The sequence below is a fragment of the Synchiropus splendidus genome, chromosome 8 (assembly GCF_027744825.2).
Source record: "Synchiropus splendidus isolate RoL2022-P1 chromosome 8, RoL_Sspl_1.0, whole genome shotgun sequence".
Lineage (NCBI taxonomy): Eukaryota > Metazoa > Chordata > Actinopteri > Syngnathiformes > Callionymidae > Synchiropus > Synchiropus splendidus.
The window spans coordinates 9,877,526-9,899,345 of NC_071341.1; the positions used below are offsets into that span (position 1 = coordinate 9,877,526).

Sequence of the window (21,820 nt, forward strand, 5' to 3'; positions counted from 1 at the left end):
TTTTTTAACTCGTGTTTATCCCGCCAACAGTGACATCAAAGATTATTTTGCGCTGTTTGAAGTGAGACCTTTGTCATTGAAATAGGCCGGTGCACATTCATATCCATTCATTCGGCTGTCAATACTCTGTTTGTGATCAAGTTTAGCTTGCTTTGGTGTAATCTGCTGACAGTTACAAGGGAAGGGATATAGAGCAAATGGCTTCCGGCCAAACTGTCTAAAGTTGAAAATGTCTGCGCTTGTGTTCGCCCGGTGCTCTAACTGCTGAGTATTGGAGTAGGTATCCTTTTTCTGTGCGTCATGCACTTCACTTCCAGGAGTTTTTGATGTGCCACAGTAAATTATGCATACGCTTCTTTATTAACGGCAAAAAAAAAAAACGCTTTCAACTTTTGTGGAGACCACACGTGCACACACATGCGCACACCCACACACTTCAACTTACTGTATGCTTATAAGAGTAGGCATTTTGCTAATCCGCTTGTGTGCGACTTTGAAATAGAAAAAGCTTTACAAAAAAAGAAAATCTAAAGAAGACAGAGGGGAAGACTGGCTCATTGATCTGCCATAGCTCACAACAGGGCTGAGTACCATTTGTTTTCATGCAAAGCCTCGATTGTGTACAGTGGAGCTGGAGAGAGAATTAGAATCCCATTATAGATGCTGCTTTTGTTGAAACAAGTCACTGTTGTGGCTCTCTCATTCAGGCCAGTACATTTTGGTCGGAAAGATGAAATACATGACATGAAACAAGTCCACAAAGAAATTAATGAAAAAAAAAAAAAGTCAATTTTCTTTCTTAACTGACCGTTAGATGACAAAAATCTTGTAGAATATACTGCAGCATTAATCTACTTAAATAAATTAATAAAGGATTCATCAGATTCCCAGCTATCAAATGTTTCTGGTTCTCCCACAAGCAGTCTAGGTGACAGCGACATTGAATTCCCTTTTTTTTTTTTTTTTTTTTTTTTTTACCTGCCCACTCTTCCTCTTTTCCCTCAGAAGTGCGTCTTTTCTCTTTAACACTGGTTCAGGCAACAAAGTAGCTTAGCTTTATCTTGCTTTGTTGTGTGACTGACTGAGGTGTTGGTTAAAGGGTGGGAGGAGCGTGCAGTCTCTCATGGAAGTACATCGCCTGCCCTGCATCGCACAAAAATATTACCATTACATTTTCCATTTGTCTATTCAACCAATGTTGTACCGCCAAACATTCACCTAAACATAAGCAACCATATGCTTTTCAAACAATGCAATACATTATTAAAGTTAACTGATTTGTACATAAGAACATAAATATGTTTTATTATATATTAGCTCATTTTCAAGACACACTGACGTAAGAAAACAACTGCTTTACCAACTGTGCAAAAGTGTTACTGGTGTTTGGGTTGTTATGTTGGGTCTTTGGTGCCCTATGATGCTTGTGAAATAACAGAACTGTCCATTCATGAGTTAGATATGGAGTTCTGAACGCACCTTTGAGAAGCTTCACTTCAGAAATGGTCCCATTTTCCTACATTACACATATAGTGACGTTGCAAAATAGCTATTCTCCCTTCCTCACTTCTATCAGAGAACACATTGAGTGATGAGATTATGATTGTGCTTTTATTTTTCATTTATTTATATATTATGTAAAATAAATTAAGTTCATACACATATTTCCAATGGTGTTGGACTTAATAACTCACTTCCATTTTTGCAATTTTTTTGGCCCATTTTTAGCCCGATCACACCCGAATTTTTTATTAGTGTTTCGCATCAAGGTGTTTTGTTTTGCTTTTTTATTGCTGTTTCTTCGTGTAATATTCTTTGCCTGAACCAGTAGAGATTGATCAGATGCTTTCTACATATATTTATTTATATATAAATTAAAAATAAAAAACTTTTTTTTTTTTTTTTTACTTTTGGTTACTTCTTCATCAAACTTTGAATTTTACATCATAGCATTCATACTTCTTATCATAGTAAAACTAATAAATTACTTTCACTTGATATTCTAAGTCATTCAAATTCATGTCTTGGATATAAATAGCTGAATTGTCGTGAAAAATTTTATGAATGCATTTCAAACAAATGAGTAACCCCACGTAACCTATGCTTTTTATTATAGGTTTTATTTCTTACCAGCCACAGGTCCTGATAAAATCAGATGCATCCATCGAACAGTCATACGTTTCATAAGTAAATTATTATGAGGTCTGTGAAGTGCGAACTCACAAGCATCGAAGGAACAGCAGATTTCCAGTAACATTACATTGATCCCTAGTGTGCTTGGATGAAATCGCTGCCTCGAGCATTCAGCGCTTACATCTCACACTTAGTTGAATAATAGATCATGATTCTCACAGCAAACAGAGTTCAGTGCTGGCACCATGGCTTTATGCTTCATGTGCCAAAACATGTCACAGATTCACAAGGAATCATCAAAACATGGTGGCGTCGTTTGCCGTTGAATAATTCGTACGACGTTTCTCTTCTTGTCAAGAACTCCTGAGTGAACTCCAGGGTTTTTTGTCTCTTCACTGTCGGCATGACAGTAAAATGACAGCACATGAGAGACAAAGTGTTCGAGATACTCTTTAGTTGCATCAGCCTCTGTTCCTCAAAATCCATCTGTTGATCATAAACGTACAGTAACTGTTTTAAATGTTTTCTCAGAGCTTGTCTTAAATACTCAGCAAGTGTGAGATTCCGTAGCAACTTTAGGGACACTGAACAGCGGCGACTGATAATTAAGGCGCTCGCAGCGCAGCATAATGTAAGACATTTTTCGGCACTTTAAATTGCACTGAATGCAGCACAAACATTCACATCTCCCTTTTCTTCATTCTTGTTCAGGCGGGGCTCCTTTGTTAAACATACTGTGGCGTGCTGAGGGCTGTGAAAAATTGTGTAAAATTGGGGTTCGTATCTGATCAGGTGTTTAACACCTGCAGTTATTGACAACAGAGCTTGAGCTCATCGCCTCCCTTCTTGTGGCTTCAGAACAGAATTGCACCGCTGTGAGAGGGGCGGGGAAAAGTGAAGAGAGTGAAACAGTGAAAAGAACTTCTGCACTTGTGTGTTAGTCAATATCAACACTGGCCCAAAGGGAGAAACTAGCACACTCTCTCTGCACAAACAACTGTAGTCTTTGATCTAATAATATACCTGTTCATATTAAATCAGGGGTGGGCAATGAAATTCCTTGGTGCCACATATTAAATGAAACTTGAAAATGTGCTACTTCATTCTTATAAAATGGGGAAGTACAATCATTCCACAGTATTATCTTCTTAAAATATGTTGTGTGATTCTACTTTATTTCATTTTATTTATTTTTTCATTTTATTTATTAACTACTTTATTTCATTTTATTTATAGATTGTCAACATAAATGATAAATATCGGAACATCTTTTTTTTTATGTATTGAATATATTGGTGATATAATTCCGTGGAAACATGAATAGGCACTTCATTCCAAGGTATTTTCTTCAATATACTTTTTAGGGACAAAACAACTTCAAATGAACATTAATAATTAAGCTTGTATTCAGAAATGAAAAAAGATTAACATTAAAAAATTTCATTCAGAATTCAAATTGTAATTGTATGTTTGTGCTGTCCTTGTGAGGACCACTCTTTGACCACCTCCATCTTACTTGTATCATGTAAGAAAAATATTGACAGAATGGTATGCAGTGTATCAGTCAAGAAACTACATGGTATACTATTTACAAAACAGTGATATCTCAGGGGGAGGTGTCCCAGGCAAGTCCTACTCGGAGGAGACCCCGGGGAAGACCCAGGACTCGCTGGAGAGATTATGTCTCCGGTCTGGCCTGGGAACACCTCAGGATCCCCTGGGAAGAGCTGGAGGAGGTTTGTGCGGATCAGGAAGTTTGGGCTTCCTTGCTCCGAATGCTGCCTCCACGACCCGAACCCGGATAAGCGGCAGAAGAAGGTGGTATCTCAGGTGACATTTGAAATGTCTATAATTTATCTGTAATGTATCAGAGAATTGAGATAAAGATTCATAAATGGATTCAACTGTCTCACAGTCAGTGGCTTTCCCGACATGAGACTGACTCAACTGTGGAATACTATGAGCGTACAAAGCACTGCTCACTGGAAAAGGAGCTGTGAAGTGAGTGGTGGAGGTGAAGGGTGAATTATGATGCATACTTTTATCTGCCTTAAACTCAAAGCAAACATCATTATATATCATATTATTATGACTCTCATCACCAACTATTGAGAATGTATGGGCAACACAGTGCCACCAGCATCAACTCCATATGAATACGTTAAATTGAACTCTTCCCCACTTCCACCCTCTTTCAGCCCTTTTCATTTTTTTTCCACAGCTTTCAAATCAAATGACACAAAGTCATCATCAGTCAGATCAGTGCTCTTGATCATAGCCTATTACGCCAGGAGTAGATTGGCAACTTCAGAAATAAAAAAAAATCCCATTCAGCGTTCACATTTCTTCTGTCACCTTCAAAGCTGGCGTCCTTGTTGAGTTAAAATGTTGTCGTAATTACCACGGCATTCACTGGAAAAGAGGCGATCACATCTGCTTACGCTGTTAACTAATGTGCTCTATTCCACTTAAGATCATTACACTCTCCGCCAATATCTTTTTTTTTTTCTTTCTCTTTCCTATCTATCCCCCACTGGTTTTTCATTTGAAAGTAGCCACAGAAAAGGGGGGGAATATGAGGCTGGTTGAATAATGAGCTGCTTTCTGTGTCACCAAAGCTTTGGACTGCACCCCACCTCGCAGAAGGAGTTCCGCAATGGTCCACTTAAAAACAGAACTTCTATTAGAATGTCTGGCGCACCAAAGTGTTCAGAGTTCATGGCGAATCTGCTCACTCTGGAGATGAACTGCGCTGGATAGTTGGACACCCAGGAGCAGGCTGCTGCCTCTGTTTGAAGACTAATGATAATGTGATACGGTGCTGATCCCAGATGGGAGTGTGTCCATGCGCCCGCCTTCACCTCACGGGAGGGAAATGCAGAGCATTCTTGGTCAAAAGACTGTGTGCTTGATGTTACGCTGCATGTGATCTGGACCAGTCCTTCTCGAACAGTGGGGCGGACCAGAACCTCAGAACACTTTTTGACACACTAGAATAAAGTGTTATTGCACATACACTCATAATTCTTTTTTATTTTATTAATTTTTTTTTTTGTTTCTGGCAAATTAAAGCACTTTAAGTCTTTTCTGTGCTAATAAAGTTATTCTTCATTTTAAGTAGATCTGTATTAATTTCTTTTTTCTTTTATTTAATGTTAACAAGGATGCAATGTTATGCAGAGGTGTCCTTATAATAATTTTATTGACAAATGACACTATTTACAGAGGTAGCCAAGAGTTGGGGGGAGGGGAACGTTGACTTCTTCCTGGGGGGAGCAACAAAAAACATATTGAGAAGCACTGGTATGGTTGCTTATGAACCACCACCCTAAATTGTAAGTCTTTTAATTTGTCATGGCACGTTTCGCAGGTTGTTTTCCTCTTCAACATGTTCGCGCTTAGTTTCGTCTCTTTCACACAAAATGTGTGAAGGTGTGTGGATGAGGGGGAAGCAAACAACCCCAGCTACCACACTTCTCAACGTAAGACAGTGGTAACTAAGACGCACATACTGTTGTCGCAATAGTAGCATCCCTCAATGTAGCTATAGATGCTTTTGGCATTGTAAGAAACATTTCTAAGTTCCTTATGAAGGTTTGTTTCACTTCCCTTTCATAAAAAAATGGTTTTAGTAGTTATGTAATTGCTATCAATAGCGTGACAATCTGACTGTTCGATAAACGCTAGAAGTAGCTGGAACCTGAGCTACTGGGGAGAATCCATTGCAAAGTACAGGTTTGTGCTTTATAAATTTTGCTACGCTTCATTGGCACGTTGCTACTGATGAAACAGCGTCCTCATTTACAGAGCTCAGTAGGTGGCGCTCTTGGTTTAAAAATGACGTCAGGTTCCGTTTAATGGTTTGTTCAAATTAAAGGAGAACATTCAGAAATAAGGGCACTGTTTCATGAAGCTTCTTAAACCGAGCAGTAAAGGGGAGCAAGGATGAGATGACAGGGTTATTTATTTATGTTATTATTTATTTTATTTATATTGAATTTATTTCATCATTTGTACCATTTGGTTTTGATGTGTTCCATCACTATAAATGCAAAGACTTGCTGTGTCTCAACTCCACTGGAAGTCTTTGGGTGACCTCACATCCAGAAAAATCTGGGTCACACCCAATATCCATGTCCTGAATCCCATCACCAGTGTCCCACAATTGCACTACAGCAGATATGGTATGTCCGTCCTTCTTATTTACACTATTCGTTTGTGCTTAATTTCAGTTTCATGATGCATTTATTAAATTGTGCCTTTTGTGTAGTACTAGAATTTATTTCCCAAAGATATGGATGTATAGTGTCACATGAGCATCTATTTCCTTTGTTTTTTTATTTGTTATTCATGCAAATACATTTTAATTATAAGGAAAAATAACTGAACCATGAAGTGCATCTCATTGGCATTGGATATTTTCTCTCATTCAATAGCTGTGGCCTGTACTGTTATATACCCTTGAAATAACTCTCACTCCATCTCATGTAAATGAAACGGAAATGAAGATAGTAGAGTATATCTCTCCACTTACACTTGCCATTCCAGATGCATGCATGGCCTCCTGCAAGACATGAAGCAGGTTGATGGTAGCTTTTGGAAGCAGATCGATGGACAGCACTAGGTCGATATTTTAGGGAAAAACCCTCAGTGCACAATAACCTTTGGTTACGGACAGCTGTATGGATAGTGACTACACCTTTGTGGCTGGATATCTATTGGGAAATGTCCCTTGCCTCCCTATATCTGGATGGAAGAGGGTTTCAAAGCTGCTCACCTGAGAGCAACTGAATCACAAAAGCAAATGAACTTTCATCTGACAAAATTGTTGAACAATATTTTGAAGCAGCTCGGTGAGACTTGGATGACATTTGACCACTCCCAATTCCTCCTAGCCTTCTGGTTAAGACTCCCACATTCCCAGACAGTGACGCCCACAATTCTTGAATCATAGCAGCTGCTTAATCATTCGATAGAAAGCAGTGTTTTTATAAAGTCATGTAAAAGTCATTCCTATATGCAGGTGTGCTTGTCGCTTGCCCCTGGCTTCAGCAGGAACCCATCATTTCTATTGGGGACATGGCTTCAAATCCCACATGTACAAAGCGTTGGCCACCTTTGTCTTGCTGAAAACCTGGCTTTTAAAAGAACTGTTTTCTTGTGTGTTACTGAAAGAGACCTCAGGTGGTGCTGTTGTCCTGACAACCGATGAGGGGAGCATCACAGTCAGTGTGCTGGTTAATCTGAGAGGAGAGAGAAAGAGAGGGAGGGTGGTAGAGAGCGAGAGAGAGAGGGAGTGCGAGCTTCCCACACTTTAAACAGAAACCTGCTTCTCTTCCTGGCTGCTCCATCCCTCTCCGCAGGAACTATCACTGGACTATTCTGAAAGGGCGCAGCACCAAAAACACTTTATAGGAAGCGGGTGAATTTGCTTTTTCGGACCAACGCATTCACCTTTTTTTTTCCCTCCGAGAAGTCCGGGGGAACTATTCCCCCCCTCTGGCCGCCCCCTATTTATAAGAAACAAAACAAAATAAATAAAAAAAAACAACGGGGATATATCGCGGTCCGAGCGCGCGCAGCTGAGCACCAAGATGCAAGTCGGACGTAAATCGTGTTGGAGGCAATTGCAGGCTTCTTTTTTCAGACTGCTGTGTCTCATCCCCACAGGATTTCCCGTCCGGAGTGTGGATATGCAGCGGGCCACCGACAACATCACGGTCCGCCAGGGCGACACGGCCATCATAAGGTAAGACGCGACTCCTCTAACTTTGGCGTCCCTGCGGACGCGTCCGCGCAGACCCGCGCCGTGCTGGTCCGTCGCTGCTCTGTTCTTAGAATGAGAAAGTTTCCAAGCCTTGCTCGACTAGATATCACTGTGAAACCCTCAACTTTTTTCCCCTAGTAGTCAGGTCTCTTTTTGCTCATGTGTTTGGACGATGAGAGGCTGTATTTTTGGATGATCGCAGTGTAGATTCGGCTCATTTTGAAACGCCTCTTGCGGCTGTAAGGCACCGGGCAGTTTCTCTTCATCACACCCGAGACAGGGCAAGCTGTCACCTCTGTGCTTCGACTTATTCAGCTGGACAGATGTCCGCGGGCACGTGATCCGCGCCATGCGCGCGCGGCAGGGGATTTATCCGGATTCATTTTTTTTTATTTCTTTCCATTTCCCATAGCGACACGAGGGCTTTGCCTCCTCAAATCAGGTAAAGTCAGGTCTTTATCTCAGAATAGAGCACATTGTTGGAGTCTAAACTGGAGTCAAAACTACTGCGCAAAACTAAAAGCAAAAAAAAAGTATGTTTTTGCGGTGCTTGTCTTGTCTCATAGGAGTAAAATGCTGAAATTAGTCATTGGATGAACCTCAACACCAACACAAAACACAGGTGTAATCAGCACCTGTCTTTAAAATAGTCATTCAAATGCTTCAAATAAACCTTGACTGACTGACACATTCATTGTTTTTGTACTCAGGCTTCATGAAACCAGGCATCTGAGGTACAGGTCACAACTGGTCAACCGCTCTTTGCTTTACTTTCTCTCATCCAATTGAGTCTGTCTATAGTCAGAATTCTGCGCCTGGACATCGTTCAAGTGTTATGAGCTTCTTAAATTTCTCATTTTGCTCAATTACCCTCAGTGACTTACATTGTGTTTTAATCGATTCATGGTTGTGTATTTATTGGAGCAACACATGCATGCTTTAACAACCATATAATGTGTTGTTTTTAATGCTAAAAGATGGATTAAAGTTGTATTATTTATTCAGTTGCCTTATTGACATGGAGCTTTGCCACTCTTTAACTAATACGCCATGGTTGTGTCGAGCTACACAGACTTGGCATCTTAAGATAACACAAAACTGCATGTGTGTGTGTGTGCGTGCACCAGTGTTTTCTGAATTACAAGCCACATTTTTGTCGATTGTTGGCGCTTAACTGTGATAGCAGAAGAATCCGACATAAAACTGCTTATCAAAACCGATAAACTCTTTCACTGCATACCAACGGTTTTCAAGTCACCTGTGCGTATTCAAGTTGTGTAAAAATACTTTGCAAGTTTCGCTTACTCTACATTTCATCTCTTGGTAGCAAACTACCTATTGATGGTAATATGAATGAGGAACAGAATAATAAAATTATCACCTTTGACACCAGGAGAATTTCAAACAACGCGCTACGTGGAAGTCGTCTTTTGTTACATCCTTCCCTTTGCTTTAGTTTTGCACGTTCACGGCCGCTGCAGTTGAATAATATGCTCGTGGAAGCCAATTGAAGCTAACCAAGGTCAAATTTCCTAAAGCCATACTTTACTTCAATGCCCTCAACTTTTTTTTTCTTTTTTTTATGGCACGTACTGTAGTGCAGGATTCTAAGATTAAATGTGCAGCTATCCAAAAGAGGAACAGGCTTTTGGATGTTGTTTCTGTCAGTGTAATAATAATGTAATGATTAGCAGCATTACATTTGTTCACGTTCAGCTCTTGAGAAGGCTGTGTATATGATATGTGTCTTCAGGAAATTCTCTTTTTTTCCTGTTGAAACCATTGGAATATACTGTAGCGTCAACACCAAAATTACTCTTCCAGTTACTCATCATTGCTACGAAAGAAAGAAAGAATGATCAGTGACCAAGTGGAGTCTATTTAATGTACTTTGTGTGCTCAATCTCAAGTGCTTTGCAAGGCTGCACTTAGTCTGACTGTGCTCTCCTTAAGTCTTGCGATGCAATTTCTGTTGCATGCTGACCTTTGAACTTGGGCATATGCTTTATCTGGGTGGTGTTTGCCTAAGCTGGTAGAGATTATAGGAAGTCACAATGCTAGGGTGCCTGACATGAGCACACAATGTAAATTAAAGATTAGAGTTCTAATGATCGAACGCGTGCTGCTTTAGGTCACACTTGCTGATCTGTTTTTAATGTTCCAATGCTCTTGTGGCTGCTGAAGCTGAAAGATTTCACATTAGACAGACTTTTTTTTTCATCATTTGTACCTTCTTGAAGTGACATTTGCTGCAGCAAAGCATGAGCTGGTGTCCCATCGTATAAAATCTAGGCCTGTGTCCCAGCGGCCGTGTTACAGGCCGATAAGATTTAGGTCACTGCCAAACACCCCATTTCCCATAGTGCTGTTCCACGGTGGCTTAGCCTGCTTTCTCATCCAACAAGCAAAATGAAACCCTAAAACTCCAGGTCTTTGCTTTGATAGTATACATCAGAGATGACAGGAAGTGCTGCCACGTTTCCCCGAGTCATTTCAGGGGCCTCAACAGCTGACTTTTTAATTGCTTTGTTCAGACTCTGCCACTGGCCTTCAGGGTGAGAGCGCCACGTCTGACACAGCCCTGATCATTGACAATTTCTTATTAAAGCATTAATGACACACTGTCTGTGATTCTGCTCCTCTGTGTCAATTATCAGCACTTTGACAAAACATTGGAGTACTTAGTACTTTCAGTGGGGATGATTGTTCACTTGTGCCCTGGAGAGTCTTCATTAAAACCCATTCCAAAAGTCTCCCTTTAATCTGAGGCAGTCAGTTATTATGAATGCAAAATCTGCTCCAGGCCCCGGCACCAGCGAAGACATTAAGTTCCACTAATGTATCTTATACAATCTGCAAAGCTGCACAGTGATGAACGCTGTTATATTTACATGAGCAAAATTGAAACCTTCAACTTCATATATATATATATATATATATATATATATATATATATATATATATATATATATATATATATATATATATATATATATATATATATATATATATATATACAAGCTTGGGAACAGATTGCTGACTCACAAGTAAGTTTTTCAAGAGCAGCTTTGTGCAGCATCTTAAAACCACTGATGTGCTTCACGTCAGAAAAGTGAGTGACAAACTATTAAAAATCCTAATTTGTTATTGATTCAGGCAGGCAAAATGAGTTGCAGTCAGGTTGGGAAGGGTGGTTTCAGTACCCTGCTTTAAATTGCACTATGGTTGATGAAGTGCCTTGTTGAAAAAAAAAAGGATAATGGAAATAGGAGTGCATACAAACAGACAAAAAAGGTTAAATGCACTTCAATGTGAGCACGAGCATGTGATTTCAACACTATTTGTTTTTTGTGTTTTTCCATACATTCACTGTCACAGTACATTTGCAAAAGTAAAATAACAGTATGCGCACATAGCCCGCTACATAATCTGAACATTTATAAGATTAACTGTAAAAAAAAAAAGTGTCGGTGTGTCGATCACAGATCTCCATTTTTCAGTTTTGAAAAGATTGACCTGCTGATACTTAGTCTTGCTGTTACTGATCTCTCCATTTTGTAAATTATTATTATGATTATTATTGTTATTTTTTTGTAGATTTTTTGTGACTGCCTTTTATACCTTTAATATTCAAAACCTTGAAAAATAAACTCCATAAATATAGCAGTGTTTTTTCTGTTAAATGATGTGAGGTAGTTAATAAAAAACAATTGTATTTTTATTTAGTGTCCTCAGTTGTGATGAGGCTGCAGATGTGTCTGACAACTGTCTCTGTCTCAGCATGTTGCATCGTCGGCTCAGGTGCTGCATTATTCGCTCAACTGAAAAAGCTGGTGTGAATTCCATGAGATTCCTTGTTTTGCACTTCTCACCAATCATTTGAGCCAGCCGCACACCTCCGACTGTTTGTCTGTCCCTCTAGCTTTGACTTTGGCTTTGGCTGGACCAGCTTCAAATGCTGCGTGCTCAACAAATTCAAGGTGACTTTGTTGTGTTGAAAGACTTCTTGACCTTCTTGGCTTATTTTGGCATTGCACAATGGACTGTTGTTTAGTAAGAGACTCATTTCAGCAATAAAATGTTGTAACATTATGTTTGACCAGGGAACGATGCAGCGGGTGACTGTGGTCGACTGCACCTGATAGACAAAAGTGAAAGATCTTGCCACCTTTTAAAGGATCAAAGCATTCTTTGATAATGCACCTAACACTCAAAATAGTCCCATAATACAATGCAATGGTTTAGGGTCAAATTACATGTTGCGTATTATGCCAATATCAGGGGCTTTTAAATGGTAAATCAGATTCCACTTCAGCACGACAGTGTTTTGTTGTAAAATGAACTCGAAGTATCAAATTGTGTTGTGGAGAAATGGGTTATTATTTTGCTCGGCTCCACTGTTCCCCGGTTGTGATGACCTCCCGTTTTCCACCAGGAAGTCAGGAGAGTCTTCTCACAGTGACTGCAAATCTTTTAACCCGTGCAGTTTTCAGTCAGTTTGAGGGTAAAGTATTGCTCAGACAGTAGAAGGGTGAAGTGTGGGAGTGGGAGCCTGAGAGGACAGAGGCAAAAGACTATTCAAACGTCCCAGCTTTCCACATAGGAAGGCATACAGAATCAAAACAGCTCAACAAAAACTCACCGACAAGGTGCCTTCAGAATAGCTGACATATGCATGGGTGGTTTTGTTTCATATTTTACACACACGCTGATGCAACCAAGACTCAACATAACCACTGAAATCGCAGAAACAATAACAGCTCGCACCCAGATCCCTTTGGCTTGTTTCCATGACGTTACATAGCAAGAACACGTTGCCACAATGACCGCGAGAGTCAATTTTATTGTCCCTCCTTTATGCTTTAAAACCTCTGATTCTGTTCAATATTCACTGCAGTTCATGTGCAATAATAAAAAAAACTCGGAGACCACCTTTTAATTGTCCCAGGCTGAGCTTGAATTACCATAAATCAAGAGTGAATGAAATATTTACATCTGCTAATGAGCCTTATGGTCGCATGGCATGGAAGTTGCCGGGTTTTCATGCTCGGTTTAACCAGCACATTACTATCTTCCATGCTCTCTCTTAATAAAGTTTCATTAAAGAACATTCATCTGCAGTTTTATTGGTTTGCATTTTTAAAAAATATCAATTTTTCATTCGTCCTCCCGTTGTTTCATTTTAATAGTGGCGCACGCGCCTTAACTGTAATCCATTTCCCTGTTTTCAGAAGTGGTCGGCCGATGGTTCAGTGCATTGTGGCGCTGCCGGCGATACTGTCCAGGCTAAATCAAAGCGCAGGAAAGTAAACAGATCAATTTCTGGATATCCGGGCAAAGGACAACAGTGCAACTTAATTTGGGATGTCTGTCCCCCAAGGGGCGCGCCGTATTTCTCTTCAGCGCTCATCCGCTTTGAGTGAGCTACTATGCAGCTTCAGCGGTCACATCTCAATAGTTTGTAGCGATTCGCCCCCTACCCTTTAATACCCCTCCGCCCCGCTGTGCTCCCGCTCTAAAATGTCCAGCGAGTGAAACGTGGTGAACAGACAGCAATGGATAAAACTGGATGTAAGAGGATATTGCAGGGAGAATGTGCATCAGAACGGACTGAAAAGAGAGGAGACCAACAGACTGAGGAGAGATGAGTGCGATGGCGAGATTTGGGGATGGATGAGGGCGGGCAGGGACATGGTATTAGTACGATCAGCAAAATAATCCCTTCTGTTCCAGCTCGCGCAGACATAGGATTTTCAAATCAATTTCATTTTCTTTCATGATGGGGACGCCAGTTGGGTCTTTACCATTTGGTCTGGTTTTTGGCAGCGAGCAGAGGTGAGAGGGAGGTATCAGGGCTGGGCGACTCAGGTTTTGGAAACTTTTTATGAAGTGTGTCTTTTGGAAGAGATCTGAGAAGCCCGAAGTTTCAGCGGCTTTCATCTTGGTCAGTAGCATCTGAATAATGGCCTGCAGAGAGCGTGTGAAGTCCTTTGACATGACAGATGAATGAGTTCTGACGCTTCTTATTTGAAGCCCACAGTCCACAGTAGAGTTCAGTGGGCTGTCTGGACCCTATTTCAAAGACGGAGAGATATTTTCAATCTGTAGTTTGATAGTTGGTAGTTCATTCATCGGGAGGAATATTGGTACAGCATGCGCTCCTCATAACATGCTTTCAACATTCATTACTCCACAAGACCGAAATATGTTTTTGGTACAAGCATGTGCTCTCCTTTAGTGCGATCCCACTCCATTTCCCTCCTTTGTTGTTGAGACCAGCGTAAGTGCATATTTAAACCACTCCAAAATACCCAATGCCTTCGGCTACCTATTGTCAATGGGAAATGAACTGGAGTGGAAGAGAACCCTTGATGCTCCAATGATATTTCAGTCACACGAGTAGCATAAATCTGTCGCGCAACTTCTTTGAGAAAATGCTTTAAATACGTTGCTTAGAATGCGATAAGACAATCAATAAGTCAAATAACGATAAACTGAAGAAAGAAAAAAGAAGATATAAATTCACAAACTCATGAAAACAGTTCCCAAATTGTTTGCGTGTCACCCCCCATGTAAAATAGAGCAGAGCAAATTTGCCAACGTTTAAGCCAGTTCAGCTTTAGCTGCAGATTAAATACATTGAAATCAGCTGGGATGATTTCAAATTAATGCTGAAACATGTGGGTTGGAGCTCTTACGAGTTCCGTCTCTGCGGTTGCAAATCTGTGTGGCTTTAAAGCAGATTAGAGGTTGGCTGTAAGTATAGTCCTGGATGAGCACACTCATTGTTTACCCGTCTCTTCCAAGCTCAGCAAAAAGTCTTGCCTGAGGACGTCGTCTGAAAATATAAGTTCAGAATCATCTGCTCGACTGTGTATTAAAGACCAGCCTTGTCTTCAAGAAAAGCGGGTTGTATGTTGAAAGTCAAATTTCACCGCAATATGTTGCATAAAAGTACTTGACCTCACCTTGACACCGTGTGCACATACATCCATGCCATATTCTATAAAGACGCAGCTTCCATGTGCACAGTCTTGATAACTCAGATTGCATCAGGTAAATAAATAAGCTTGCATTTCCTTCAAAATTATGATATATTCAATGGAGCACACAGCTTTTTTGCCCCATTGGAAGAGGCACACCATTACTAAATTGCCTCTTGAGTGCATCAAAGGAAGACAGCCTGTAAATCTACTTGTTTTCTTCATTGAGGACTTGACTTTGATGGTGTCAGTTCTGATTTGAAGACAAACTGGAGACATTTATTTTCTCCCAACATTTGATGAATTGGGAACTCTTCTCAGAAAGAAGATGACAAGGCCAAGTCGGTATTTCTTTGCAGTGTGTCGTTGCTTTTTCTGGCCGGGAACCACAACTGGCTCACATTTGCTCAGATCAAGTTCATCAACGTTGCTGTGTTTCCTTGTGATTTGAAGAAATAAAGTGAAATGAAGAGCTTATATATATATATATATATATATATATATATATATATATATATATATATATATCTCAGAGCAGAGAGTGCCATCTAGTTCTCAGTTTCATGACACCCATCCCTGCATGTCGGTGTCACCTGACATGTTTTTGTGGGAGCCTGCGGTCGCAGATGAAGTCTCCTTTTGGTTTGAACAACTCTGAAATGAGCTTGACACTGACAGTGACCTGCACGAAGTTGTGTTGTTTTGCTTGGCTCCTATTGGCATTTTCCCAACAAGAGTTGAAAGCTGAAAATTGGCTCTACGGTTGTTTCATATGTATTAACGTAAGGGGTGCACCGATCGCTGTTTTGTTTTGTTTTTTGGCCAAAACTGTTTTCCATTTTTTGTGAAAGTTCCAACAAGCCAATACCAATTTTTTTGTTTCCTTATTCCTTACACACAAAAGTCAATTTTAGTATTATGATGGATAACACAAACCTACTAAATAACTAAATAAACCTAAATCTAAATAACTAAATAACTGCTAACTAAATAAATCTAATATAAATCTGAACTGTAGCAAACATTGCAACTTCTATGAATAACAATGAAAAAGACAACATACCGAAGTTAAAATAAATGTTTTATTCTCCTTTTCAATGAACAATGAACAGATCGAAGTCACAATGTAACCTTCATTCATCACTTGTTCAATACTGGAATGTTGCCTTATGACCTGACAGACCGCTTTTCCCAGTCTGTCTACTGGGGTCCAGGTGCGCTGCTGAAAGAACTCGACTGCAAGAGAGTAATAACATTTGTCATCGTGTATAAATATAAATAGCATCTTATTAAAACTGAAAAATAGCTTATATTCGTTGATGATGACGTCACAAATGCCCATATCGGTGCTGAGTAATCGGCCGGTCGAACGTTCTAAGAAGTAAGATGTACTTTAATGCCTATTGCTTCTGCTGCAGTGCTGGACTGCTCTGGTCAGCTGAACAGCTGAAACCTGAAAACATAACTGTGTAAAACACAATATCCAATCCAATCACTGAATGAATCCAGTTCAATGGGGCTGGTAACAAAAATGTCTTCAATGCTTTAAGACTCGAGTAAGTGATATTGGCAGTCACTGGCGGCTTCGGCTCAGCAGTTTCACCACAACGCTTTGGACCGGTAGGTCATGGCTTGGAGTCTGGCAAATGAATTATACGTTTGATTTACTTTGCTCTTTACATTCCCAAAGTCTCAAAGACCCTTTCTTTATAGCTGTGTTTTTACCAAGATGTGTAAAATGAAAAGTGCCTGTCTTGGTAAATTGTGTCTCAGTCACGTGTTGCACGTCTCAGCTATTGCTGTCTCGCTTTATGGCGCTGCACAGTATCAGAAATGTTGGACTTGCACTTATTTAATTGGGGGGAAAATGTTTCTCCTTTGGAGATCCGCAAATTAAAGTCAAGGATGCCTGGGGAGCGCCCTGAGCAGCCAGTTTGCTGTGTTGCTCAAGGTCAGCACACATAAATAAGAGGAATGCAACATGGCAGAAGATTGCGCTTCATTTTCAAGTACATTCATGTTTATCCTGGAGTCTCTGATGCTAGTGGGAAAAAAACCTCACCGCAACTTCATGTTGTATGTTACCAACTATCATGTGTTGCTCCTCAGACACTTTGGAATTCTGGGGGATAACGGCAGAGGGATCATTTTCAGCTACATTAAAATTCGACATCAATACTAATAGAATAAAAATGCATGATGTGGCCGAGGTGCTGGGGATTAATTAGAACTCTCTCCTGAGCGTTTGGCATTTCAGAGATGAAGATGACTTTTGGCCTGCTCCCCAAGTTCTTCTTTCTGAAACCTTAAGTCACGTCATGTGGAAAAGGCTTGACTGAAATACCATTTTAAATGCAGACTAAAGTGATCGATGTAATTGTCAGATCACCAGATATTTGTGTTCCAGGAAGGAACCCCTCATAGCATCATGGCTCCCCAGTGGGTTTGCAGGCGTGGGCGTCTTCCATACTTGGACTTTTTTCACACACCATTGCAGACACACAGAGAAAATGATAACCCTGTCTAGTGTCCATTATTTGCTACTGACATCCGTAACAACTGTAATTTCTGTACTGTTGAGCTCACCTGAATATAAGCCACACCCACTAAATTTAACAAGGAAAAATATGTTAATATGCAGTCTATGCCATAGAAGAGTCAGTGATTTCAGAGTACCAGCTAAAAAATGACAGATGTATGAAGGAAACAAACACGCATCATAACGCTTGGGCTGCGTTGCCACACAAACCAGCCACTCAAGTGGATGAAAACCTCGCATTGCGAACTTTAATGTCACTAAAATCCGTGTGTTTTAATTGGTCTGATGTGATGAATCTCAGCATCTTGGCAGCATTGGGCTTGTTTGCACATAGAAGTCCACATACTCGCTCCATCATTGTTCAATCCGAAGGGTTCAGAGCGTGTCGGAAACTATTTTGTTGCACTTTCATTGGTCGGGGACCAACGTTGACGTGTCTCATCTCGCCACTTCACTGGGAATATTTGGCTTGATGCACTGTGTGTGATAAATGGGGAACAGGCTGTTGCAATATTGTTTTATTCTCTCAATGAAATGGATCTTATGCAGTCGAGATTGAGATGAGTAGAAAACCTGGATCACTGAAGCATGACCAAGTGAATAAACATGCTGTTCTGTTTGTTTAAGTCAAATCAATTTGCCAGACACCTGTTACCTATTAGCTCTCCTTGAAGTCGAAGCCTTCATGGAACTAAGCACTCTGTCGCACAATAGTTGGAGCACATTAGTATGTCACTTTGGTCCCCATCCATGGAACAGGTGGTCAGACACAGTTTTCTATGATCCAACGTCCAAATGCTGTGTTTTTTTAAAGGGAGTGAAAACAAATAAAGACAGCTGATGAGCTTACTTAGCCTTGATTCTGTCCAAGCTCTCAAGTTACTGCGCCAAAATAATGCTTACTGTGTAGTTTCATTCTGTTTTTTATTGCCTCGCTGAAGACTTGAAATGAATCAGGCGAGCACGGCACACACGGTGCAAGGTGCGAGTACTTCTGCCTGAAATATTAATCTGCAGTCATTATAAAAACGTATTGCTATGTATATTTATAATGTGGTTTAGGTGTTTTGTTTCATGCGTGTGAGTGTTTGCCGCTGGCTATGTGGAAGCCTGCTCTTCAAAAGGGTTAAAGAGCTTATAGGCCACTGGTGATCCCATCATCCATGACAGAGTACACCCGAAAATGTTTGGCACAGTGTGAGGACTGCAGCATGGGCCACATTCATTGTATTGTTGAGAGGGATGCACATGATCGCGATCCTCTTTGTTGTTATTTTTGGCTTTGCTCTACATGCATCGGGCTCAAACGTGGCTGGAGATTATTCATGTCAATGTGATATAACATGCTCCTTCTGCGTCAGTTTGTCCTGATACACCCTCATAATAATTCTATGTCACATGTGTTTTGCTTATAAAATCATTGTTGAATTTGCGTTAATATATTCATATGTCAGTGATGGTGGATTTTATTTATTTATGTATTTTAAGATGATATTCCTCCACCGATAGGGTGACATGATCTGTCTGTCTGTTTGCAAAATAACTTTAATGGTTCCGAACACATTTGAATGAAATATTCAGGAAATGCTGACATCGTGACAAGCAACAGATGATTACACTTCGGTGGTGTTCGAGAGGTGCCGTCTGGAATTCATTAACACATCAAGATGAAGTCACTGAAATAAATTAACTTGAAGATATGTCTATCTCTATCATTCAACATTGATTTAGGTTTGCTAGATTCCATTAGTTTCAATAATTCCACCGTACCAAGGGCATGAATGTGGCCCTCAGTCAGAGTTAGTACAGTACTCTCCTGACACACTCCAGTAACAGTGAACGGTGGCTTGATGCAGACAGACTGACGGACAAGATCTGCGGTCGAATACATTGGCGTTCATGATGGTGTGAGTCGGTTGGAATCCAACATACATTTGAATGTATTGTTTCCATGGAGCGCTTCTATTTGCTGACGTCACATGCAGTGGACGAACCAGACGTCACAGAGGTGGTTTAGCCTAATATCTATTGTCGAAACAACACAATGAGCACCCTTCTTTTTATTAGTGTTTTAACAGCCTTCGCAACATGAATAGACTCACACTTTTCGTTTGTGTTGGAATCAGTATTTGTGTCCAGCATTGCTTTGAAGAAGGAGTGATGAGAGAGAAAGGAGCCAAGCAGTGTCTCATGAGGGGAGCGATTCAGCAGCTTTGGCTCTTATATATATATATATATATATATATATATATATATATATATATATATATATATTATTATTTTTTTTTTTTTTTTCTTTTCGAATGTTTTAAAGAGCCAGAGAAAATTGAACTGAAGGATTTGATGGCACTTTGGCACGTAATATTTATATCCACATAATACGATGTTATTCATCAGGTCATTTGTGAAGTCTATGTCCATTCTTCTCCGCGGTCTGCAGAACAATGACTTGTGATAGACTGGCATGTATTAGTCATTGCTTTCGTTTCATTTGTTACACGTGTTAGACAGTGCCATTAAATCCTTCATTTCAATTTTATGTGGCTCATTAAAATTCATTTGAAAAAAATACCCGTGGTATCTGACGGATGTCATCATCCAGTGGCATGTTGGACATATTCGGCAAGCGGACATATTTGGTACCTATGTCGGATTTTCCTGTTCGGAAATTGATTCTTTCTTTTACGTGTTTTTATAAAGTCGTGTGAAAGTAGCTCTTTAGCAGAGCTTCCAAAGCACTGTTCTTATTGCGATTTTAATCTTGAAAATGAGTAATGATAATGTGAACAAAAATAATTTATATTCTACAGGCTTTGCGTTTGCCTTGGATGTCTATTTTTGAATCTCGCCAACTTGATAATAGTTTCTGCCTTTGTTCAAGACCAAAAAAGGTCTGGCAATATGGTTTTATGTTTCAGCTGAATGACCTGACTCTGACCTGGACATTACTATGCAGTTAAATATGGCCTGTTTTTCTGGGGGCCATAGCAATGCTTGCGATACTTACTTTAGAATTTATGTGCAGTATAGCTGCTTTAGCTTCAGGTTCCTGTGGTTCTAAATAATGCTGACTGTTAAGTGTACAATAGACAACTGTGTGAGTCAAAGACGTGTATTATAAAGGAAACAAAACACACAGGCTTATGATGGAGTTTTTCATTCCCTCTCCATCCTCTAGGGCCAGTTACTTTGCACTATTGTGATGGTGACACAAAACACCTGCAAGGTCAACAGATGAGACAGAATATATAATTGTGTAGATCAGTGGAGGTGAGCTCGGAAAATGTGCTTTTTGTGATGTTCAATTAGTGTGCATTGTCTAGAGCATGTGTCTCGCTGAAGCCACAGCAAGCTCTGTTTTCGACAGTCAGCATTTTCAACTCCTGCTGTTTACTGCCTGATTCTCATTCTGCTCTCTCTCCTCTTTTACTCATTATTCATCATATTTCTGCTTTTTGTTTTGCCTAATAATAATCCTTAGTTGTTAAATTGACAACACATACCCGGTGTAAATATATAACTGGCATAGTGCGTCCATTACGCATCACTATATCGCTTGCACCTTTTTAAGGTTTGTCTTTCTAAATCCTAAATTCGTATGATCACTAATTTTGCATGAACTGACTGACTTGACACTTTCCCTGAACGAACTGGAAGTACACACTTACTCCTTATTTTTGTTTTTGTCTGTTTTTTATCCTCCGTTTTTTCTTCTTCTCTGCATGAGCCAAGTGTCTCCCTCTGGTTGTCTCTCTTTGCTCTTTGTGCTGGTGCTCCAGCAGCAGTAATGGGCTGCTACTTCATATCTTTGTTGTCTTTGAGATGCTTTCTAAAGCTCTCTGCAACTGTAGAACGGAGTGGGACTTTCCAGATCCATGTCACAGGAAGACGACACAAAGAAAGACTTTGAAAAGTTGGAAGATGCTACCCCCAAATTCCATGGCTTCCTCACACAAAGCGGACATGCACACATCATAAATAGTGATAGCCTGCAGTGATGCAGTCCAATCCCCTCACTGTGTCTCCATTTGTTCTGCTTTTCATATCTATATTTTTTCAAATTATTTCTCAGTGATTACATCATGGCTGCTTATCATGCCCTCTCCTAGTACCTCAGCATTCATCCTTCTACTCTGGTTATAATAGGCTTCAGGATAATTAAATTCCTGTTGAATGTAAAATACTACGTGGGAGTTTAACCATCCATAGGAGAGATCTCTGGAATGGAACAACCACTTCAGTAGCTGCAAGCCTTTGATCGGCTTTTTTCACATTTCTTATATTCTATTTTTAGGCAATGAGACTGGTGTAATGGTCTTGAATATGAGTTGTGTATCGCGTGCAGTTATGGGCAATACAAGTCACTTTTCTTTGAAAATACCAGCTGTTTTTGTCAAC

The 21,820-nt window shown here is 40.1% G+C and overlaps 1 protein-coding gene across 4 annotated transcripts in view; it reads left to right on the forward strand.

The window, feature by feature from the left end:
* Positions 1 to 21,820, forward strand: part of lsamp (limbic system associated membrane protein) — an 879,542-nt gene that overhangs the window by 621,550 nt on the left and 236,172 nt on the right. For 2 of the 4 annotated variants that reach the window (XM_053872548.1, XM_053872547.1), the window contains exon 2: positions 7,804 to 7,882. In XM_053872548.1, coding sequence (XP_053728523.1) covers positions 7,804 to 7,882 — 79 coding nt within the window. Of the gene's footprint in view, positions 1 to 7,458; positions 7,883 to 21,820 lie in introns of those variants that run through there. The other 2 variants (XM_053872546.1, XM_053872545.1) reach the window with 1 other exon arrangement.